The 25,154-nt window shown below is 38.1% G+C and overlaps 1 protein-coding gene across 5 annotated transcripts in view; it reads left to right on the forward strand.

Moving 5' to 3' along the window:
- Positions 1-291: 291 nt before the first annotated feature.
- The window catches only part of ADGRG6 (adhesion G protein-coupled receptor G6), a 108,304-nt gene continuing 83,441 nt past the window's right edge, over positions 292-25,154 (forward strand). For 3 of the 5 annotated variants that reach the window (XM_042812626.1, XM_042812653.1, XM_042812662.1), the window contains exons 1-2: positions 292-369; positions 6,302-6,402. In XM_042812626.1, coding sequence (XP_042668560.1) covers positions 368-369; positions 6,302-6,402 — 103 coding nt within the window. In that variant the 5' untranslated portion in view covers positions 292-367. Of the gene's footprint in view, positions 370-506; positions 806-926; positions 1,037-6,301; positions 6,403-25,154 lie in introns of those variants that run through there. The other 2 variants (XM_042812635.1, XM_042812644.1) reach the window with 2 other exon arrangements.

A 25,154-nucleotide genomic window follows, 5' to 3' on the forward strand; every position in this document is an offset into this window, starting at 1 on the left:
CGGGGTCTGGGATACAGCACGCTGCTCCGATTGCCTCTGGGGCTGAGCACCCCGGGCCGCCCGCAGAGCAGGAACCTGGGGCTCCATCCGTCTCGGAGCGGTGAAGCGCTGCCCCAGAGCTTCCCCGGGCAGGTCCCGCATGGGGGGGGGGACCGCGGCTCCGGAGTAGGAGGACGGGGAGCGGGGGGAGGAGCGCTCGGCGCGGTCATTGCCACCGCGGGCGGCGTGTGCGGGGGCGGGTGTGGAAGAGAGGTGGGCAAATAGCGATGACCTTTGCGAAGAGCCCGTGAGGGAGCGGGTCAGAGGCAGAGCGAGCGGCGGAGGATGGTGGCTGAGAGCCGGAGGACAGCCGCCCCGTGATGTCACCATGTAAGTTTTTTTCTCCCGGTTCTCGGGCGGGGAACCGCAGCTCGAGCAGCGCGGATCACCCCTCGGTCGGGCCAGGTAGGCAGGGCTCCCCGCTCCCCCGCCCCGTGGTGGGTGATGAGTAACGTCAGGTCGGAGCTGTGCAGATAGGTAGGGCTGAAGGAATGGGGAAACGGGAGAGTTTCGCGTCGGGAGCGTGGAGGACAGGACAGCCGCGGCTCTGCCCCGTCCGGGCTCCGTCTTAGCCTCCAGCGTGTCCCTAAGGCTCCCTAAGGCAGCCTCTGCCTCTTCTCCAGCCCTGTAATAGCGAGCTCGGGACTTCTCCGGTCGCTTTTCCCCGCTTGGAGGCAAGTAGTGACACCTCCAGCTCCGCCGCCGCCGCCCAGCTCCAGCCCCAGCCGAGGAGCCCTTCATCCCGGCAGCGCTGCCGGCCCTCCAGGTGCGGTGCCAGCACAGGGAGGGAAAGAGGGAAGGAGGGGGAAGGAAGGAGAGAGAGGGCCGGGCGTGCTCCATCCCGGTACCGCCGTTCCTCCCGGAGCGCACGGCGGGAGAGGAGGCGGAGAGGGGCTCCCGCTCGCTCTCTCGCTCGTCCGCCCCTGGGCGGATTTTGTCGCGGTCTCTGGGCGCTTTCCCCCAAAAGTTTTGCCTTTCCCGACACGCTCATCAGAAGGTAAGGCAAGGAGCTGTCGGCTCTGGGGTTGGGTTTCGCCGATGCCAGGTGAAAAGGGAGAGGAGGCAGGACCTGGAGAAAGTCAGCGCAGGGGGACGGAGGAGAGTTTCCCAGTAGTTATTATCGGGAAATTTCAAGTACAAAGGAATGGATCCCGAAAAGCGAGCGCTGCGCTGCCACCGAGTGACATACACCCAGCAGATAGGTTGCCTGCGACTCGTGAAAGTTCCTTTTCGAAGGGAAGCCAAGGCGCTAAGGCGGCTCTGGTGCAGCTGGCATTGTTAAATCACGGGGCAGTGTCATTACTTTCATGTCATTTGGCAAGGGTGTTTTCAAAGTCGGCTGTAAGAATAATTAAGAACATGTCAGAGTTAACAGGTTGAAAGTCTAGCATGACGTTGTGTAATTAAGCTTGCAGAAATCCTTTACAGCCCGGGTTTCAAAACTAAGACCCACTCCTTTGTTAATTCACTAGAACTGAAATGTGAATTGTAATCACCATTCACTTGAAGCTGCACGTAAGAGTGATTAAACTTAAGATCTTCTTGTTTACAACCTATATGAGAAAAAAAAAAAATTGTGAAATTGATGTTATCTTTCTTTTCATTTTAAACTGTCAGCAACGTTTCTTTTCTTGCCAGCTTTAGACATGCCAGAGACCAAAGAAAGTCACTCTGCCTGGGGCAGAATTCACATCCCACTCTGGGGAACTTTGCCGAAGCCTCGAACAAGGAAGATGGTGTATTCAAATAGCTGTTCCATGATTTGAGGCTGTGCAGTATACAAATGAAACCCTGCAAGATTATTCACATTTTCTGTGTATTTTCCTGCAGAGCGCTACACTCCCTAAAAGGTGATGAGGTTGCTCTAGCTGACTGCTGGCACATAAAAGGTTTATTAGTTACATGTAGCAAGACTCCCACTAATTTAATCTTTAACTGTGTCGTTACCATCCATTTATGGCTTAGATAAATTACACGTCTATTTTGCTCTTCTGGAATGAATTGTGAATAAGCCCATTGTCTCCCTATGTTATAGGAAATGAAAGTAGCTGTAGAGTGGACTGTTGAATTGCATAGCTGGCCTTGTCATAGTGTCTACAGTGCCATAATGCCAGTTCATAGAAAAGCTGGTAGTTCTGTAAGACTCCATGGAAGGACACTGTCTAATTATTCTACTCTTTTTGTGGGTGCAAATAAAGTGTGTAAAAGGGATCACTGTTGTGAGACTACATCAAACTGTAATGGAGGTACTACAACTGGTGTCCTAACAGACCCCAAATACTTGGCAGTATGTCAGTTTTGGTTCTCAATCTGAAAATATGCTGTGACATGTTTGTAGCTGCTACCTTGCTATCAGTGGGGAGAAGAACAGTGCTTTCTCATTTTATTTGAAACAAAGTAAGGAAGAAAAAACACTATAGACTATGCTAAGCAACTTTAATTTATCTAGGGTTAAAGACTGAGATGGCCAGTTTCAGACTCATCATCTTTATTACGGATTGCTTGCTTACTTAATGTTTTGGTGTGTTTTAGTACATTGGTGCTCTGATATCCCATTTCTCTTGTCTTTCTATCATATTAAGTTACGAGAGTACTGCCCAGAGAGGTTGTGCAGTCTCCTTCTCTGGAGATATTCAAAGCTTACCTGGACACTTTCCTGTGTAACCTACTGTAGGGAGCCTGCTTTAGGAGGGAGTTGAACCTGATGGACCCGATGATCTCCAGAGGTCCCTTCCAACTCCCATGATTCTGTGGTTATTATTTAAAAAAATAATAATAATAACATGAGGCCTCTTGGTCTCGACTCTCTTGGACAGTCAGTGCTATTGCAACAGTCAACCATGCCACAGATCATCATTTGGCAAGTTGTAAACTAGCACAGAACTATTTGTTAATTTCTCTATTGAATTATTCCTACACACTTTGGGTTCTGGTTTAGTCATTAATAAATGTTAGTAATCAAGAAAATGAACCTCTAGTAAATACAAGCAGAGTGTATATGAACAGGTGAATAATATCTGCAACTTTTTCTTTTTTCTTTTTTTTTCCCCAAAATTTCTCACAAGTATTTACCTGTTACTCCAACTCCTTTTTGTGGTTGTCTGCCAAATCAAACTGTAAGAGGTAGATTTTGGAATGGAAGAAGCCTTTTTGTTGTCAGTATTAGCTGATTTCCATTCAAGAAAATGTCTTGTGTGAACAGGGGTATTCTGCACATCACTGCAAACAATCAGGCTTCTGATTTCTTCTCTTTTAGTCTACGCAAGATCTCAAACATGCAAATAAGTAATTTTTTTTTTTTTTTTTCCTCAAGGATAACACTCTGCTACAGATTGTGCATTATTGTTCCATGGATAGTCACAGGTCTTCCTCAGAGTCTTCTCCAAAAGAAACAGATCTGACTGATGGTGCCTGGATTAGTCAAGTGTTTTTGTAGCGTACTTCTGCTATGGTCATTCTTCTTTGATAAGCCCTTCATCATTTCTTTTATCTGAAAGGATGTACTGTAAAGAAAATTGTTGGTTTTTATTTTTCCTTCAGCAATGGATAATATAAGTGGAGGATTCATGGCTTGACATTTTTTATGTATTTGTTTATTTTGGTGGAGAATTGTCCATTTTTTTTTAATAGTAGTTGTATTTTATTATCTAGCCTTTTTCTCTGGGAAAAAAATCTTGGTAGTCATTTCTTTCCTGCGTTGCTTGCAATTTTGTGCACTGCTCTGTTGCTGACTATCTATGTTCTTGAAATTTTTCTTGACTTGTGCTTTCTACAGGAATGAGGGTGAGGAAGTAGATTGTAAACTAACACAGTTGAGCACTGGCTTGTAAGTGTTACCACAATTCAAGCAATCATTAACAAAGAGAAATCGGCCAAATTAAATAATAGCCATGTCAGACTAATGCAGAATCTCAGATTCTTTAAGGGCACTGAAGGCAGTGTGGCTAGATAGATGTACTCCAGAATCTAGGCAGTAGAAAACCTACCAGGTCATTTTTCCATGTGAGATTACAGAGACATCAAAAATTATTGCAGTGACACAATGAGATGAAAATGAACACACGTTAGCTCTGAATTTGAAAATTTTTGAAAATTTTTGTGATTGTTTCCTAGCCAATAACTTTTAATATGTCTGCTCAAAAAGAAAAATCTGGCAACATAGTCACTTCCTCAAGTTTTCATCAATAGATTATTATGTACCACACTAGTGCTTATCTTATCAGTAGATGTAAATTCCTGTGGAAACAGTGATATTCTTCTGTATTTCTTTTGTATCATGCTATGACCTTCAGCGTCTCCATTTCATCTCTCTGTGAGGTGTATGTATGCAAGCTGTATCTGTTCATATGTGCATATAACTGTCCACATGTTTTAAAAGGGCTTCTGTTCAAAGTAAGTTTTCTAAATTAATATTAAGAGCATTGTGAATTTATGAATTATTTACATTGAACAGTTCCCAAACCTCAGCATTCTGTTGTCTGAGATTTCAATAGGGATTTGTAGGTTATTAAGTTGAGGACAATCATTCTATTGTTTGATAATCTGGTTATTTTGTGTGTCTGGCTTCATCAAAGAGATTCTTATATTTCAGAGCCCAGTGTGTTCAGTGCTTGTCTTTGACACTTGTTAAGTTTGACTTTACAATATCTCAGAGGAATAAATCAGCTTCAAATCCCTAATTTGATACAACTTTCCAAAAAGAGCTGAACTTCTTTTGTAATTGAATGCTTTTGCCACGTAACACTGCACTGAAGTGAAACCCAACTGACTGCAGATCTCTGTTGAAGTGTCATTTACCTGGGCCAATTGGCATCTAGCCCATAGAAGTGGTTTAATGAACTTTTTAACTGAAACATTAGTCGTTCCTTTACTGTAGTTTACCTCGCTGCTTTAAGTTTGGCTTGTCTACATTATAGAGCTTCACTTTGGAATGAAACAGAAGCCAATACTGGGAGAAGGCTTACATTTGCCCTCAGGCTTCACTAGCAGACTCATAGCAATGTCTGTGAAGCAGAAGGCTCTTTTCCCAAGTTCAGGAAAATTATGTTTTCTTGCCATTGAATGTGAACTCCTCTGTACTTTCACATTTCTGTCTTGATATTTGATACCAGTGGCCCTTGCAAAAATACCTTCCTCCTTTCTGTTTTTAGTATGCACTGTCCTGGAAGATATATTGTGTTCATCAGTGTGTCTTTGTGGTTCTTTATGTGCTGTTGCTGGCAGTAGACTTGTGAAATATTGTGGGGATTCTGCTAGAGATTTTCTTCCAGTATTACTAGATAACATCTCAGTGAACTAAAGCCAATTATTGACTGTCATCCTCAAAGAGGAGGGTAAGGATTTGGTCAAAGTAATAAGGCTGTTTGGTGATTTGTTTCTCTCTATTGCTCATTGCTAACTTGTTGAATAAAATGAGACAGGAGTGTAATAGAGAACCATTTATTTTGTGTATGCGGTTAAAGCTCTGATCATAATCATTGTGGATCTTCTTTCTTGCTTCTCCTTCAGCTCAATATGGAGGAATTATTTTGATTTAGCCATTGAATGTCATGCACACTTCAAGGCAAAGGAAACTATAATTTCAAGTTATAAATAATAATGGTTTTTATTTAATTGCAGGTTTTTATTAAATAATAAACATGACTGACTTCACTGGTAGCAGAGTTGGACAGCACCCCTAGATTTTGGCAAAAGTTTCAGTTGTTGGCAGAAGACGTTGTAGCTATCAAAATGCTGGCACTAAAAGATATGGAAGGGTTGATCAAGAGCGTAGGCAAATTCTCTCACCTCATCTTTATATAGTTAATAACAAATATGTGTGTGTATGTGTGTATACATATATTTAAACAGCATAAATATTTGTATACATAAATTATGTAAGTAGTAAAATAAAACTTTGCAATCTCCAGAAAACCAAAGCCCATCTTAACACTCTCTAGCCATAAGGCTTCCTTGGTTCTTTTTGTGAAATACCACTTTATCTGTCAGCTCAGAGCCCAGTGATGACCAGCCTTCCCCCTTGTCATAAATTATGAAGCAGGCAACATTTATGAACCAGGCAACAACATTTCTGACCCTTTTTAGGAAGAATATTTCTGTATGTTTTCAAGCTATATTAGGGCCAAACAAATTTTTCAAGTTTTCAGTTTAACTTGATGCTAGTTACTAGACTGATTAGGAACAGCATGTTCTTATTTTCTTGTCTTATTGAAAAACTTCTTGAATTGTTCCTTTTTTGTTTTTGTCTTTTTTTATCATACAGGATGTCTCACATAAATGAAATGTGGTGCTGTCACTGGAAATGGAAGCTGCATCACTGTCTCTACTTGTTCATCCTGTATATTACATGCATGCAGCAAGCAGGTAAGTTAGCAAATTATATTCTTGCTTACATAAATGGTCCAGGCGCCAAAGTCTGACGACTAAGGATTATGCTTATGCATGACTGAATCATGTACAGCATAACATTTTGATGAAAGTGGTGTGTTATAATCATTAGCTGTGCTTTGATAGGATTTACTGCTACTGTTTAATTTTGTTGTTATTTCTGTATCTTTTTGCTTTTATTATTTGTTGTTATTTTTCTTTGAATTCTTACATTTTTATTCTTTTTTTTTTCTTTTACCTTGTTGATACCTACCTCTCTCTTGAATTTGTTGCGACTGTGTAAAACAGCTGCAATACACTTACTATCTTTAAATTCTTTTATGAATCAAATTATAGAAACTTCTCAGCAAGCTGTATATACTGAGCAGTCAGTTTAAATGTAACATCATTTTAGGCACAGAGTAACATAGCACATTGTGAGTATTTCTTTAAACATATGAACAAGAGATTTCATTTACTAAATGTATTTTCCTAACCACTAGAGTGCAAAATATTTTAGGAGCTCCAGCTGCTTTACTGGAAAAAAAGACTGCAGTTTATTCTGGAGCAGACGAAAGTTTTGGAGCAGCTTGTATGGCTCAGCTAATTCCATATCTGATGGGTAGTTTTGCTGTTACAAACTAGCTATTGGAAAAAGGATGTTATATATAGAAAGAATTTCTAGCTTCTTTGACTCTGTTTTTTCTCTAAATAATATGTACAGGGCTTTTTGATGTTTGAATCTAGTGGCTGTGCAGTAGCAGTTTCCAGCTTTTCATCACTTTAATATGTGTTTTCCATCTCTATTAAACTGTGTAGCCAGGAATGTACATTTAGGATCTGACTGTCATCAGCTGGCTGATGGCCTCTGTGTCCCTGCAATCCTGCAGCTGCCTTCCTCATCATAAAATAAGTCAGCAAAAACTGCTGTAATCTACAGCTGAGGGCTACTGCCTGGTGACTGGCACATCAAGGCTCAAAGACCTTTAGTCTTTGCTAATTCTTCTTGATAAGAATATGGTTATAAAAAGTGCAGACAGTACAGCAAGAATAAATTCTGTGAGCAAGAAGGCCCCAGCCAGTATGCTGGGAACACTAGACATCCACAGGTTCAATAGACAAATGTGTTTGCTGTTCAACAGTGAAAGAGATCATAGATAGTTTGCTGTTAATACTCGACTGAAGTGAAAAGGAGACATTCACCTCTCCAGCAACTTGCCATTTGGCAGTACTTGCTTGCAGACCCTTTGGTTTCACGTTTCTTCTTTTTTCTTTTTGTTAATGTGAAAGCATAGGTTATAAAACACAGTTGCAAAAATGTGTCCTTTTCATCTGTTCTTTTAAATAGAGCAAGGCAAATAAGACAGGAAAGTATTCTATTTTGTGTCCTTAAAATGTATCTTTTTGGCTGTGCATTCATATGGTGTCTATAATTTCCTTGGTACCTTAAGCTTTACTGAATTTACTGAAAAAATATTGTAAAACCTGATGTTCACCCAGCTTAGCTAGTGAGTTGTAAGCTTAGAAAGCAACTGGGGCTTATTAAGCTTTGCCTAAAGGAGGTTACACACAAGTGGGGGATTAAGATGATCAGATACGGGTTTTATGGATTATTTATGAGGCTATTCATAAGGAAAAGAATATCAGTCATGCCGTGACATGGAAAAAATGCAAAAGCAATAATTTTATGGTTTAACTTTTGAAGATCTGCAGGGCTTGGCTCACTTTCAGAAACAAAGCTTAAGAGAAGGATCACGCAGCAGAAAACTTAGAGTAGGAATGGAAAGACTATTCAGCTACAAACTGATCAGTGGAGTAAGGCAATGGAGTATAATCCCGAACTATAGATCTGATACTTTTGAGGAACTGATGGATGGATTCTGACACTTTACACAGAAACAAATAGTAATTAATATAAAAAAAGATAAAAATAAAATGTCAGCCGCCTGAAGTACTTCGGCGTATTGGCTGCAGGCTGCTTGTTGTTATGTGGGCTGAAGATACAGATGAGATTAGTAAGCAGCTTCACAGGTTTCTGTTCCTGTCTGTGGTAGCAGTGCCTGGCTGCTGTGACTGAATCACTTAGCTCTGCTTGTTCCTCTGTCTGTAAGATTAAGTGTATCTCTTGCCTCCCTTGTCAAAACTTTGTCTATCTTCCAGTGAAAGCGCTGAAAAGAAGCTGAGGTATAACAATGGTGATGTTTTAAAGAGAAGTAATTAAAACCCTTTTTGTCTGAGATTCAGACATTCCTAATCTATTTGTTTGTATGTATATTTTGATGATTTCACAGAGCTCAAAAGGGAGCAAAAAGAGTGAACTCAGTTCTGTAAAATGGAACAGGCGCAGACAGAAGGAACTAAGAATTTTTGGTCTGAAGTAAGCAGAAGTTGTAACATCTAAGTTCAAATATTTGAAGAGATAGCTGCAATGGGAAGGGAGAGTGATCTTTTTAGACAGCTGAAAGGGCAAAAAATACTGGTTTAAATTACAGCGAGATAAATGAGGGGAGGAAATCTTATCAAAGAGTAGAGACAGCAGTGGAATAGATTGCCAAGGCAGAATGTGGAATTTCAGTCCTTGAAAGCGTATGTTAATGCCTGCCAGACATGATTAAAATCTCAGTGCTCTTCCTTTGGGGACTGAGAAATAAGTTAGATCATTTCCAAACTTCCCCAATTTCTGTATTCCTTCCTTTTGTCTTTACCCTGGAGAGTTCTATTTTGTTTCAAATTTGGGGAAATGAGAAGATTCAGTGGAAATTCCATATGTCAGATTATGACAGGGATTTTGCTGTGCTTAAAATATAATATTAGTGTTTGCGTTTTCACCTGAACGTCATTTTTTATCTGAAACAAAGAAGCAGCAATTCGGTACAGAAAGTAATAATTGGTTGCCTTGGATATGTATAACTTCACAAGTTAAGTGCACCTGCAATGGTATAAATATACCTACAGTTCTTACACAGTTTCTGCGTTCTGCCCATGTTGCTGTTATCACAGCATTATTATGACTGTAGCTTGTGTCAGTGAGCACTTGTCCTGTTGTTCATCCATCAGTAAAATGTGGTGTTTTTAATCAATCCTCAGGGCCTCACTGAAGAGTTAGTTTTAATTCTACCACAGGTCCTAAAATCTTCATGTCATTTTTTAGTGGTGGCTTGAAAGGGGGGAGGAGGGGGAGAGGGGGAAATTAGCTCTTCTTAATTCATCAAGAAAAGATGGATGAGATGAGAGTAAATCTGAAAGCAGGGTCTTCTCCCACATGGCTGATATCTGTCCGCAGTGTGGGATCAACCCTAATGTTGTGGTCCTTAAATGGGCCTGCAGAAAGCTGAGACCGCTCACAATCCTGGGATGATTTCTTAGAGATTCTCTGGATTCAGGAGCCAACTGAGAGATGGGGGAGGGAGATTGATTGATAGCATCGCTTATGCCAACAGTGCTAGCAGTCATCTATGGAAATGGATTTTATCTGGAACTGCATTGGGCAGGAAGCATGTTTTCTCACCATAGCACTGAGTCTGCCTTCTCCAAACAAGGGCCAAAGATCCTATTGCTGGGCAAGTGATGAAATAATTGCCAGTGCATTCACTTATCTCTATCTCTCTCTCTCTCTCTCTCTCTCTCTCTCACCAAGACCTTAGCCCAGTCATCCAGTGTGACTCTAGCATATGGTATGCAGGCAGGGAATACCTTTCCAGCATTGTCACAGACACATTTTTCTCTAGTGATATGTCAAGGGTGGGAATAAGTGCATTTATATTCCCGCAAATGGCAAATGAGACCGAGAGCTTTGTAGTGAATAAAGGAATGGAAATTTGCCTTTGTTAATATTATGAAAAACTCAGGAAAAATTCTGAATTATTCAGTTTGTCAGTTTCTTTCCTTGCCCAGGCATCTATATGTCACATGCAGTTATCAGGGAAAATTGGATATTTAGTGAATTGCTGCAAAGTGTTTTTGTTCTGTCCCCATTCCCTATCAGTTTTCTTTTGAATTTTAACCTAGTTTAAGGAAAACAAATCAAAAGTAATTATTTATGTCTTGTTTTAATATTTACATTCCTGGTGTCTTGAGGGATGTGTTATTCTGTTCATATAAGTTTTACAAAGAAAAGATGTCTAGTTGCCTTTCTTTTATTTTCCTTAGTTGACAGCTTATTTAATGCAGAAGTAAATTAGTGTTGGAATGAATTTCACAGGAAGCTGCCTCTCATTAACTCTTTTACTCTTTGAGTTCTGATTTTTTTGATGATGTTGATAATTCTTTTTCCCTGAAGCGTTTAGTCCTTTTTTGCATTAACCATAGGTACCCCTCTAAAAGCACAGTGATTTTCCTCACCTACTACTCAACTGTAAGCCAAAACTAAATGGAATATGGTCAAACATGACAGAAATTCAAAGCTGATTAGGTCCTTGCTGCCTGGATTCTCTGTACTCCTTTCTTAAGTACATTCTTTAGTAGAAACTTTTTCTCTGAAGAATAGAACATTAAAGAAAGAATATACCTTTCACTGAAGGTCACATCTTTATACCCTTAGATTTTAGAATCTATTCATGATGCATTTTGCCTTATTTTCTTCTTTTTGCTGTTAAATGTCAAAAACATAGACAAATTTTTCAACATTATATGTGACAATGGTTGAGAAAGAATCTAACTCAGTGGTATACATACAACAACAGACTCTAAAGTGACTCATGATGAACTGGACAGTACTTTACAAAGGGCTGCATCTGTTAGAGGTTATTATGTAAAGAAATTCATTCCTTATAGCATTTGTCTGCTGTTCTCAATAAAATTAATTAACATTTTTGAACAAAATTAAAAGACTGAAGTTTTGGAAAATGTCATTTTTCTCTTTTTGATTGCTAATATGAGAAATATTGCATGATGAAGTGGAGGTTTTTGTTAAGAATAGAATGCTTTTCCCGGTAAAATATATATCCCAATATATATATTCCCAATAACATATATATCCGGAAGTTATGCATCTTAATAAATATTACAGTTAATACAGTGTGATTAAACTGGTTGATTTTATGTCAGCAGACCTCTCAGAAATGATTACTCCAGTCAGTCAGCGTTTGTCAACAAGAAGTGCTTATCTTATAAGTTTTACATGCATATTGTAAAATCTGTGGTTGTTTTGCTACAATCTTGGATTTGCTTACTTAATGTGGTTGATTAAATGATTTGCATGAAGTGTAGCATGTAAATTTTCACTGGATCAAGGCCCCACATATCATTATCTGATAACAGAAATGTTATCATCTGCTTTCTTTACAACCATAGCACTGAGATGTCTGAGATAGGTATAATTCCTAATTACAGTTTGCACAGGTATTATTAAAATGAAGTAAAAGACATGACTTTGATTTTACAGGAATTTGAAAAAATGCTCCAATTCTGGCTACAAAGGAATAAGTATTTTCACTTAGAAAACTCATCCAGAAAATGCATTCCTTGTTTAGATGGCATATAGAAATATTTCTGATAAAAAAATAAAAAAATTAATGCATGCATTTTCTGACTTCTCACTCACTGTGGAAGAGAAGAATCTCATGAGGCAAAATAATTATTTCAGCTATAGGCTGCAACTTTGGTGCTCCTCAGGGGTCGGTGCTGGGTCCAGTCTTGTTCAACATCTTCATCAATGACCTTGATGAGGGGATAGTGGCCACCCTCAGCAAGTTTGCTGATGATATGAAGTTGGGAGGATTGGCTGACACGCCTGAAGGCTGTGCTGCCATTCAGCAAGACCTGGACCGGCTGGAGAGCTGGGCAGTAAGAAACCAGATGAGGTTTAACAAAAGCAAGTATAGAGTCTTGCATCTAGGGAGGAATAATTGCATGCACCAGTACAGACTGGGAGATGACCTGCTGGAGAGGAGCTCTGCGGAGAGGGACCTGGGTGTCCTCGTGGATGACAGGCTGGCCATGAGCCAGCAGTGTGCCCTTGTGGCCAAGAGGGCCAATGGCATTCTGGGGTGCATTAAAAAGAGCGTGGCCAGCAGATTGAGGGAGGTGATCCTCTCCTTCTACTCTGCCCTGGTGGCCTCATTTGGAGTACTGTGTCCAGTTCTGGGCCCCCAGTACAAAAAAGACAGGGATCTCTTGGAAAGAGTCCCACGGAGGACCACAAAGATGGTGAAGGGCCTGGAGCATCTCCCCTATGAAGAATGGCTAAGTGAACTGGGTTTGGTTAGCTTTGAGAAAAGATGACTGAGAGGGGACCTGATCCAGGTCTATAAATATCTAAGATGTGGGGAAATGGCCAGAAACTGCAGCATAGGAAGTTCTGCACAGATGTGCGCAAGAACTTCTTCATGGTGAGGGTGACAGAGCACTGGAACAGGCTGCCCAGGGAGGTGGTGGAGTCTCCTTCTCTGGAGATATTCAAGACCCGCCTGGACGCCTACCTGTGCGACCTGGTGTAGGGAACCTGCTTTGGCAGGGGGATTAGACTCAATCTCTAGAGGTCCCTTCCAACCCCTACAATTCTGTGATTCTGTGAAATATCTTCTACGAAATGGAATAAAGTACTAGTACAATAAGGATGTTACATTGGAGAAATTACTGTGGCACATTGAACTGTAACTACTTTTTCTGTCCTAAATATGGTAATAGAGGCACCTAATTCAGGGGAAATTATGGCTTCTGGAAACACCTCTTGTTTTATCTGGATTCAGTCCTCACTGGTGTGCTTAGTTGCTGTAAATGGTTGTCAAAGCTCCAACCCTTGCTGCAGTACAGGGAAATGAAATGCGTAGTGCAAAGATTCTGTTCTGCTTACATAGGCAGGACCCCAGGTGTCATTTACTCTAATTTTATTGTTCTTTTGTTCACTTCCCACTTTAAGCATAACTCTAGTCATACATTTTTGATACCCCTTTGAACTTGTTATTCTCATGTCTTTTGTTTCCTCATCTTTCATTTTGTTGCTTTTACCCTATTGTCTGTCCTACTGGACAACATCAGATTAAGCAGTATGCTGACTGTTTTCAGTTCATTACTTTGAGAACAATTAACAAAATTTCTTCCAGATTTCCCTCCCTCAAGCATGCTCTCCAGTTGGTGAATTTCTACTTCTGTAGCTTCTGAACATCTCTTAAGTTATTCAGTAGTTTGTCCAAATTCCGATGTAGCATATCGTCACTTCTGACAACAGAGGCCACCACAGTTGCAAAAATACAGCTGTATCAGTTAAGATGTAAGATATTTCATATTTTACAGACATGACAGCATGTCTTATTTCAGAGAACATTTTTTGAAACCTCTTCTAAACTGAAAAAGCATTTGTTGGAAAAATATTTTGGGCAGTTAAGAGTGACAGGAAGCTAGTTCCCATTCTTAAGAATACCCCTGAAGTACTTCAGCTGTCTCCCACAACATTGTAAAATGATGGCTTTTTAATGCTAAAAATCTGCAAGAGTTAGATCTAGCAAAACATAGGGCAGAACCATGAACAGATTGTCACATAGTTAACCTAATTTTTGAAAAGCTAAGATGCAATCAGAGCTTTTCCAGCTCCAGCTTTGTCCCTCATGAATATGCTTCTTAATGGGTGTCAGACAGAAAACTGCAACTCCCTTCTGCGAACAGAGTTTGTTTTGTTCAGATGCATGCTCTGGCTTCTTGCAGTTCATCTAATGAAGAACTGTGCAGTGACAAATCCATACTATGAAGCTGAAGTCATTTTTTCATCAGAACTTACTTCTTAGGTGGAGAAAAAGACCTCATGGTTGAAGTTATCACAGAGGCATCTGTGCAAATGACGCAATCCTCAGTGATTTTTGTTTTGCTGTGTGAGGAGCAATGGGAAGCGTGTTTGTTTCTCCTCATCTTGAATTTACAGGAAATGCTGAGAAGCAGCTTTAAATTTTAAATCTTTTACTACTTCTCCTTCTATTTCTGTTTAAATATTTTCCAGTTCCAAAGTACGTTAGTGATATATCATATGTCACTGTAAAGAAACAGGAAGCATGCTAGGAATTCTGAAATCAGCTTGCCAGCTGAGTCATTAAATGTACACAAAGGAACACCAATAATGTGTCTTTTGTACTGGAAGCTAAAATAACCAGGAGGTTTTGTGCTGCATGTGTATATCAGTCTATCCAATGTTTTGAATATGAAGTCCCTCAGATTGTGTCCAACTTGTCATGGATTTTAAATTTAGTTTAAAGAATTGTTGTATTTCAAGAAATCGTATCTGTGGTATACAGACAACAACAACGAAAGCCGTAATACTGGTGTTGAACAAAAGCATCATTTGTACAAGTTAAGAATTTGTGGGTTTAAAAAAATAGTTTGATAATAATTTTTAAAAGAAGCATAAATTTTTAAAAAATGGTGAAATTCAACCCTTCATTATGCAAATCTGTTTCATCGGATTTGCTGCATGAACCAACTATTCTAGTTACAGTTTATTGTGTAACTAGTTTATAAAACACTGGCTTTTCGTTTTCTTTGACCTGTTATATTTTGGTTGTTTATTCTTTCTATGTTGTTTTGTTCACTATTTTGATCTTATTTTGGATTGGGCATGCTTCTGCTAAAATCCTGTCTCTTGAACAGGGAAAGATACTGTATTGCAGCAATACCAACAGCTGGGTCTTCCCTCCGTCTGTCTCAGTGCACAGTACTTTGTTAAATTGATTATTTAACTATGCTGCAGACAAAGTGCATTTAAGCCTCCCATGTTCTTAGAAGGGTTTCATTGAAAGTGAACTGTTCATTGCAGAGGTGTTGGACTAGGTGACATTTAAGGGACTGTTCCAACTCAAATGATTCTGTGATATAATAACACATTTCTCTCTTTGCTGGCACATGGAAACAGAAGGGTGTTCTGAGGATTAAAAAGGCAAATCTCAGCGTATATGTATATGCTCCCTCTAATAAAAGCTGTTCAAATTTTTTCATGTGGGAAATAGCGTACGTGTGATGTCTAAATCCCTTGCTACTCATTAGTAAAGCAAAAGTAACCTGGAAATAATACTGGCTTAGCCAGTTTCTTTTGTTTTGGAGGTTTCTTTCCACACCACCTTCACCACCATCTGGTTGTTGATAGTGTTGATGTTCATGACAAGACATATTCTCTTTTAGGCAGCTCCTGTTCTTTCTGTTTCCTTTGCCTGTTGCTGTCTATAAAAGTATCTGAGGTTGATCTATATTACTTGATAACATGACACTCTTGAGAGACTGGCAATTGAATTATAGCTGAACTCAACATCTGGGGAGAAAAAAAATGTGCACATATTCTTGTACTTGTCTGCACAGATATTTTCTGAATAACACATCATACAAACAGAATGGATCAGATGTTAGTCCGGTTTACTATAAATATACGGTTTCTAAAAGCACTTATCTTAATCAGTTTTCTGGTGTCATAAATATTCTGAATTTGAAGGAATAAAATTACATTAGTTTTAAAAATTCATCATATTTTCTAATTTTAATATAATATTTTTCTTAGATAAAAAGCTTTTTCATAAAAGTTAATGAAAAATAATTTTCCTACTTGTAACAAGATTGAAAATAAATTAATAGTAAGCATGCCATTGACTTTTTCATATTCTCAGAATGCTGAAATTGAGGCAGATGTAGTTTTGAAATATTGTTTTGCACTTGTTTTGGAATAAGATATAATTAAACACTTCGATAAATGTTCAGCTATATGTAGTCTGAAGGTCCCTCCATTTTAAGTGTGCATAATACTGGGTTTTATTTGGTTCCACCAAAGTTAAAGCAAGTTTTATTGTGCTCTTAAATAGGAGCTGAGATATCCTGCTGTTGAATGCTTTTGAAAATCCCTCATTAAAGAAACTGTTTGGAAGCTGATATCTTGGCCAAACTGTTGTTATATCAGAAGCCAAAGTACTATCTCATGTCTTTAAAAGATTTAACTTGAAGGTTGCTACAGCACTGCTATTCAGAGTGTAAAATGAAAAAGGCTTGAAGAATGAAAGAAGAGTTGCTGTGTACACTTGGCAGCAATTATGTGTTATAACTTGTGGGTTTTGTCTTCACATTACTATGATCTCACCCAGTAATGCTTGAAAGGCAAGAGAGTTTTGTATTGTGCTTTTTGTCTGTGTAATCCCCATGTCATGTGAATCCCAACTTGGTACTTAAGAACTAACTTGAACTCCAGCAAAAAAAAAGCCCTCAAGAGTATAAGCTCTCCTAAAAGCACTAAAGCACATCTCAGCTGATGTTGAGAATCTTCCTCTTTCAACAGTGTTCTGGCTTTATAAAGGACTTCACAATTTGTTGGAGTTTTGAGCACCTCAGATTTCCAGTTCACTGGGAAATGAGCATTCTCAGCAATCTCAGAAACTTAATTAAGGAGAAGACAGTGTTTTTGCTTTATCACCCTCTTTTCAGCTAGCTTAATTGCATCCTATTGGTGATCTGTAATTGGTAGAAACAGTTAAAAAAATCGTAAGAATCCAGATGCCTACAGTTGTTAATATCTATCTATCTATAACCAAACTGTGGTTTAATCCTAAGAAGAAGGCTTTCATTTTTCTCTTCAAATGATTTTCAATTAAAGTGGCATGAAAGATATTTTAAGATTTCATAATATTTATACTATATTTTGTGTATGTTTCTAGAGAGAAGACAGTCCAGCTTGACTAGTTTTAATCTAGGGTGAGGTCTGCAATGCTTATCTTAGTCAGCTACTGTTTTTATATATTTGAGATATATGAAAATCTGATGAAACGTATGTTGTTAGCAGGGATCAAGGCAAGCTACAAAAACATTAAAACCTAATCTTTTAGCAATACACACTGCTTCACATTAGATTTGTATTAGCTTTCCATTGTAGAATTCATCATAAGGAATGTTAAAAAGAGATGGCAGGATGGAAAACAAGCATTTTTTAAAAGCAAGAAAGGTCTAACTAGAATGTGACCACCAAAACGTTAACTTTGTATCACAAACGTTAATTACTTAATAAAAGCTCATGAAAATAAAAGGGAGTTTTTTGTTCTGCTGAGAAGCTCATTTGGGATACTTGTAATTTTTTCTTTATAGTTTGTTGTAGTTTAGTTGTCTTCATGTTTGCAGTTCAGTTTTTTAATCATGCTCTCTTAACAATCCTCATGAATGATCTTCATTATTCCTTTAACATAAGTGCTCATAAATGTACAGCACTGGAACATAGAGGTATGTATACAAACACTGATAGTAGCAAAACTTCATTTGATTTTCATGGTATGTAAACAAACTTTACATCTACAGTAGTTTATGTAGTCAAACAACAATTACCTGAAGTGCAAGGAGTTAATCTGTGCCACTAGATACCACTGTTGGGCACACTTGCCAATTTGTCAACAGTAATGAAATATGCTGAAGACATAGGCCAGTATGCCCAGTCTGAACATTGATCTAGTAAATACATTTACACATGAAATTTTCTTGAAGTGATAGTTTATATGTACATGTAGAGTTTTCAGTAAGATTAACAATTCAATTTCTATTTTTTTGAAATTTTAATGACACTTCATGAGGATTGTCCCCTTAAAGTTATAAACGTTAAAACATAGTGCTTTCATTATTGCATTATTTTCTCCATGCAGCATGATGTTCCATAAATTTACTAATAGGATTTAGCATTGTTAGAGGATCCTGGAGAAACACTTGAATGTACAATTGGTCATTACCCTGTTCTTGCGTACTGTCATAAATAATGATGCTTGGCTTGTCCTTTATGCTTGTTAAAAGTTAATATTGATGTTAATCAATATTAATCCCACGTATGATGAAAACACTTCCATAACCAAGAATAATTAAAAAAGGCCTATAAAATAGCATATGTCATTATGCATCTTAATCTTTAATATAGCAAACTATTGAGCGAACCTCCTGGAACTGCTTAAGGGTAAACATCCATATGGAAACACATATGAGTATATTTGGATTGTGCAGGTGAATCTCCTGTACTTCTGTTGAATGCTGACAGATTTATAAGTCTAGTCCAATGGCATAGTGCCTTTGTGCACACTTGAGGTTAATTATGCTCTTTAGTATGGGATACTTTGATCCCATTATCCCATGGAAAAGATGTATCTGTATGTATCTGAATGACTGTTTTCTTCTTCATTGTGATAAAACTTGTAATTGTCAGAAATATGGGAGATTTGGGAGAATAGCCAGATTCTTAACTGCATGGGGAAATCTGGAAAATTTCAGCTGTTCATTTTTCTTGATTTTTTTTTCATTTATCTGTAATTTATATTTTCTAGCTATGTAGTCAATAGCTTTATTTCTGAAATTTCACATGCTATTAAATGTCTCTTATTTATCTGTTGCCATGAAATAGTGCATCTTTTCTTTCCTACCAACTCTGACAGAAGATTTTTTAGCTTTCTAATCATTTCCTATCACATGCGGAGGTGAGGAAAATACTGGGATTCAGATGGCAAACCAATATAGAGGATGATAATCTAAAATCCACAACTCTTAATACTTCTGAAATGTCAGTTATCTGTGTGATGGAAATAAAGGCATAAACCAGTGGTGTAATTTTCCTGTGATTGTCACAGAATAATTTTTTTCAAAGTTCAGTTTATTTTAAATAAGGGAACAAAATCTTATGATTAAAATAGTAATAGGAAAATACTAAGGTTGGAAAGACAGCAATTCAATAATCTGGAAATAACAGTATCGAACAATTGCACTTATCTCTGCAGTTTTCAATTTTGATATCCACCATGATGATATAGGTTTTAGTTACAAGCTTACCTGCTTTTTGTCATTGGCCTCCATCTTTCTATAGAGCAGACTTGCTAGAAGGAAGGAAACAATATACTTTGTAAGGCTTTTACTTAATGCATACCCGGAGCTGGAATATGTAATGAGGCACTGGATTACAAGATCTCTTGGCTAAATTGGTTGAATTATGTCCTAGAAGACTAAATGCTCTCTGAGTTTTGCCTGCTGGGGATTGCTGGGCAAATTGTCTCCATGTTTTTTTTTCATGTGTTTCATTTTCTGAGCCTAATCTGAAGCTGTGTGAAGAAAAATTTACTCTTATAATTTCAGCTGAAGTGAATAGGCACTATGTTAACAATATTAACATTTATATAAGGCTACAAATAGTGAATATATTAAGTCCTGTGTGTCTGAAACTATACACCTAACATCAGAGGACAATTCTGATCTTGATATTCCTCAATTGCTTTTCTATAAAAAGAAGATAAGAATGCTTCTTTCTTCACAGTCAGATTATAAGCCTTTAATGAATGACTCTTTGACATTCAAATGTTTCACTAATGAACACAGAAGAGCTTGTGAGGAAATTCTGTCTCAGGAGAAGATTTGAATTGCCGCAAGGCTGAGGGTCATACACTGAAGAATGAAGGTAAAGCAGGCTTTCTGGAAAGTTGCTTACTGCAGGAGATTTGTTCTTCCTGTGCACTGAATGAGGTCCTGCAAAAACAGTAGTGTGTGATTATGTAATTGAAGTTTTTTTTTTTTTTTTTAATTATCTACGTACAAAGGCCAAACAAAGGTTAACTCTGGCATTTCCTAACTTCAGTGTCCTTGATTTTGCAATCCTAATAGTGCCTGCATGTTCCTGGGAGTGGTTTCTAATGTCAGTGCATATATACAGAGAGAGAATCATTGTTAGAGATGCTTACTTAGAAATTTTATGTAACACATAGAGAGCCTTTCTTTCCTAACAAAATTTTTGCTCATTTTTCTTGTCACGTTCATTCATATCTTCTCACTTAATCAGGATGTTTTCCACCACATCTCCAAGACAGTTTGAGGAAGCTGAAATTGACAGTGATTGGAATAATTATGCCTCTTCACTGTAAGGCAATTTAATCCTCTGTAGAATTTTCCTTTTAATTTCATTATTTATTGCAACCTTTGCATGACCTAGAAACTATAACAATAGCAGTCTGATTCTCTATAACTTATCTAATACCAGAACATACTATTTCATAATGAAAAAAGGAACATAGTATTTTTATTCTAGTGCTTCTTACATGTAACTATCACAAGTGAATCCTTTTTTTTTCTTTTTTTTTTTCACACATCCATAACTTCAAGTTCAACTTCAAAACAACTTTCTTGTTTTACATTTGGCATGTATCCTTTGCCCATCTCCTCCAGTATTTTTTCTCGGGCAATATTCCAGTATTGTGCACAGGTAATTTGTTAGCTTTTTGTTGTCCAAAACAATGGTAATTCTTAAACATATAGCTGTTCTTAGCTTATTGATGATTGATTTGTCCTCTTGCAAGGAAAAAAAAGAAAAACAAAAATAAACAAAAAAATGACCAAGCCGCCCCCCCCCCAAAAGAAAACCCACCTGCAACACTGCCTTTGGAACAGAGGACTCAGTGTTACAATTGGCAAAAGAAAAATAAGGAAATATCCACCTAGAGAAGAAATGTTAAGGATTCTGTTTCTCCAGCACTAGTATGTAAAGGAACACTTGGGAAGTGTTGGAGTCTGTTTAAGTAAATCATATGCAGAACAAGGTTTGAATGAAGGTGACATTTTTTGCTAGAACACAGGGCTTTCCGAAATGCATAAAATATTTGTGTAAACTAAATAATGGCAAGGTGTCCAAAGCTTTGTAGAAATATGTCTCCTTTTTTAGCAAAAAAAAATACGAAATTTTGTCAAGAGTAGGATATCTTTGATGTGAAGATCTGCTACATGAAAGACTGCAACACGCATGCAGTGCCAATTGTCCTCTTGCTTCCTTAGTGTGTTACGTGCCAACATCCTTAAAAAGAACAAGGATTTTAAAATTCATAAAGTATTAAATTTGAAAAAGGATTTCCTTTAAAGCTGAGGTGTGGTTTTTTTCTACTTCAGACACATAGCTAATGATAGGACAAAAGAGTCTTTCAGAAATTACATTTTTAATAACTTTCAGTCTTTGAATTACAAGTAATCAAATAATTTAAATGTTTTATAACTTTGGACTTTGTCCTCATCCCTGTCTGCCCTTGGAACAAAAGTATATCTGCTACAGGTTTAGTCCAAGAACCTCAGTAGTCATAGATGGGCACTTGGAATATAAGAATTACAATAACTTATGTTCATATTGCTTCCTCCCAGAACTCACCTTTCCCCTAACTCTTCATTTCAGGAATGAAAATATCACTGAGGATTGTTTAGTAGCCAGAAATGGATTTCTGCCAACTAATGGCCCAGTCTTCTTTTGAACCCTCACATCCATAGTCATCTTGAGGCAGGGAGGGTCATGCGTTCGTTTCCTGCTGCACAAATAACCACTTTTTTTTGCTTATTTTGAACCTGGCTTTATTTGTTGGCCCCCGTCTAATGGAAGACAGTGAGTAGATATTCCCCCTGTCCATTTTTTGCTATAATCCACAGACTTTTTGTAGACTTTTATCAGATTTCCACCATCTATCTCTTTCCAAGCTTGAAGAGTATTTAACTACTCCCTCATTTGCCTTGACCATCTCCACTTGGGACTTCTGCCCATATACCCTTCGCATGTGACTCAAGGTCTTGCTTTAAGCAAAGGCTGGGGCACTCCCACATGCCCTGGATTATCAGCTAGGTAGGAATGGCAGGAGTAAAGTATTCTAAGAGAGGGAATGATCTGGGTGATCTCAGAGCAAGCACGCCACTCGCTGACCAGGCACAGTCCCACAGTGTCTGAGCAGGATGAAAAGACAGGATGAGGTGATGAACTGGGTGCAGGGTCCACCCAGGGAGTCATCAGGCTGGAGGCTGAACCAGAGACAGATGCACATACAGCATAGTTCCAACAAGAACCAAAAGCCAGTTAAAGGCTTTTAGTGCACTCAGGACTCTGTCTACAGTTAACTAGACAGAATTATATTTGTTGATTTATTGCCTAGTCACTCCATTTTTATAAATGACTTATTTCTGCACTTCTTTACAGTTCACCTTTAGGGAATATACTATCTTGAATAGCATTCTATCATCAACAAACTTTGTGCTCATTTACTGCTTTCTAGATATGTTAACTAAGGGGGAACCAGGCAAATACCATTGTGGAACTCCACAGGTTATTTTCTTGCTTTTTTACAGATTCCCATTTACTCCTACGCTCTACCTTTTAACCAATTATTTATCCATGCTAGAACTTTCCAAATTATGTAATGACTGCTTAGCTTCCTTTAAAGTCTTTGGCAAGAGTTTTTGCCGAAAACATTCTGGATATCTAAGTAAACTGTGTCACATTTACGCAAGTAGTGCAACTCTAGAGGATTCCAAGAGGCTTGTAAGACAGAATGTCACTGTAAAGAAACATTTGACTCTCCAAAACACATTTCACTTATCCAGGTATTCACTAATTCTAATGTGTCTTATCTCACAGATCCTTTGTTGTGACTGAGGCACTAATGTGGCCAGGGAGAAAAATAAGGTTGGAGTTAACCAACTTACCTGACCACCAATTACTAGCAACCTTTACAGATATTAATGCTATTAACAGATCTTCAGGTTGAATGGCTGGTTGAACTGTCTCAAAAATAACATGGTATTTGTTCATGTTGACAACCAGTGGAAAAGACTGAGTGGTATTTCTAGTATTATTAAACTGTAACAAAAGGTTTGAGCAGCTCACTTGAGTGGTAGTTCCTCATTATGACTTTATACTAGAACCACTCTTGTAGATCATAACGGTTGTTAGCTGAAGAACCTTTTCAGTTATAGTGAATGGATAGACCATGCTTTAATCATTTTGAAGAAGGAATTGTATGTTTTTTATATAAAACATATATATTGTATGTTTTTTTTTATATAAAACTCCCTCAGAGCACAAGTGTCACTGCAAAAAGAATGCTTGAATTTCTGCCTTTTTTTCTTGTTCTTTTTTTTGAAATGCAGAAGAGACAGGAATAAACTGGAATGCAGAAGGAACTAAAGTCATCTGCAATTCACCACATTGTTACATGTTGTCACGCAAGTGTAGAGACAAGCCTGTCACCTCTGCGCAGTGCAGAGCTGGTGGTCATGAGTCTAGTTGCTATCCAAATGGATGAAGCACTTTTTGCATAACCTTGTATGGACATAGATATGGCCAGATAAGTAGAATAGGCTATTTCTTATTGATGACCATTTCAGAGATCAACTAGCTCTATTATATCTTTCTGTTTGATAAACTGTGCGGAAATCAGTTCTAAGTGGAAAATAACACTGTTATGCTACTTCTGTTCTTTTAGTAAATCCAAAAGCCAAGAAACTTCTGATACTATAACTTCCTGGAAAGTGATTGTTTTCTCAGGACAGGAAGACTTGTAACTTTTAGATGAAATAGAAAGTATTGCATTTACAGGGAATAACAAAAATGGTTTAAAGAATATGTAAGTATAGGAAAATCTAGTGTGAACAAGAGTACACAAATTGTTTAAAGTATTTAAGCTATTAGACTTTGAAATTCTTTGAGGCTGTCAGCGTTACAAAGAAAAAAGACATTTTTCATCAATTCTAAATATATGTGAGATCGTGGTTATGATTTATAGCTAGAATTTTTCTTCATAGAATTCTTTTAAAACTAAGGAGATTACTTGCATGCAAGGAAGGTCTCATGAGCAAGAAGTTTCTTTATACCTGGACAAAATCTTTTCTGATGTGATTTTATCGCATTTCTATTCTAAAATTATGGTATTTTACTGCCAAAAAGGAAGAAAATCATGTATTTTTGAATGTTGTAATATATTTATTTCTAATATGCTTATTTCCAACAGTGTCTTGGTCCTCTACAGTGTTTACTATCACTTGGGCTTTGCAAGGTTAAAAAATTTGTACACTGGGACGATTGTTATCTTTCTGTGATTGTCATCTGCTATGAAATAATACATATTCCATATGGTTTCTGTATTAAGAGTCGTGGAGTATAACTAGAACAAGGTGATTTCCTGTCACAGATTTTGGAATGAAACATTTTCAGTTTCTCTTGACAACAATGTCCTGGGAGAAGCACCAGCTCTGGGCAGAGTAGACAGGTTGCTTTGAGCAGAAGTCTGCTATAGGCAATAGCGCAGTCATATATCTGCTTCAAATAGACCAAGGTGGTTTCACAGCCTTTAAGAAAGGGGAGTGAATGTGTGGCACTTTCTGAAGGAGGTGGGGATTTCTTTTAAATATACTGTCCTGGCTTACTCTGTGAGAGTTGATTATCTTCAGAGCATCCGGTATGATGCTATTTGTTGGCTTTAGGAGAAAAAACAATGTTGATAACACATCAGTGTTTTCACTGTTGATGAGCAGCACTGTACAGAGCCAAGGCCAATTCAGTTTTCTCAGCTTCTACTGATGTTCACTGAACTAGTGAGGGGCTGGGCACGTACAAGGAGCTGGAATGGGACAGAATCAGGACAGCTGACCTAAACCTATATGGGAATTTCGTACTAGATGACATCATTCATAAAACTGGGAGAATTGGCTGGGGGGCTTCTCAGACATTAGTTGGACATTGGGTAGCTGGTGGTGAGCAATTGCGTGGTGTGTAGTGCACAGTTTGTTTTGCAAATATATAACTATTTACAAAATAATGTGTGTGCGTATACATATGTATACATATGTATACATATGACATATATATATATTTATGTATTGTCTTCAGTTTTGTGCCTGTCACTACATGAAAGACAAGGCCCTGATGTGTGTTCAGAGAAGGGCAACAAAGCTGGTGAGATCAGACCATTAACCTTTTTGTTTATATGGTGTAACATGAAGATGAGCGGGTACCTGTAAGGGTCTATTCAGTATCTTACCTGGGA

Source organism: Centrocercus urophasianus, unplaced genomic scaffold (assembly GCF_019232065.1).
Source record: "Centrocercus urophasianus isolate 14NV4802_14NV808 unplaced genomic scaffold, USGS_Curo_1.0 seq_10, whole genome shotgun sequence".
NCBI lineage: Eukaryota > Metazoa > Chordata > Aves > Galliformes > Phasianidae > Centrocercus > Centrocercus urophasianus.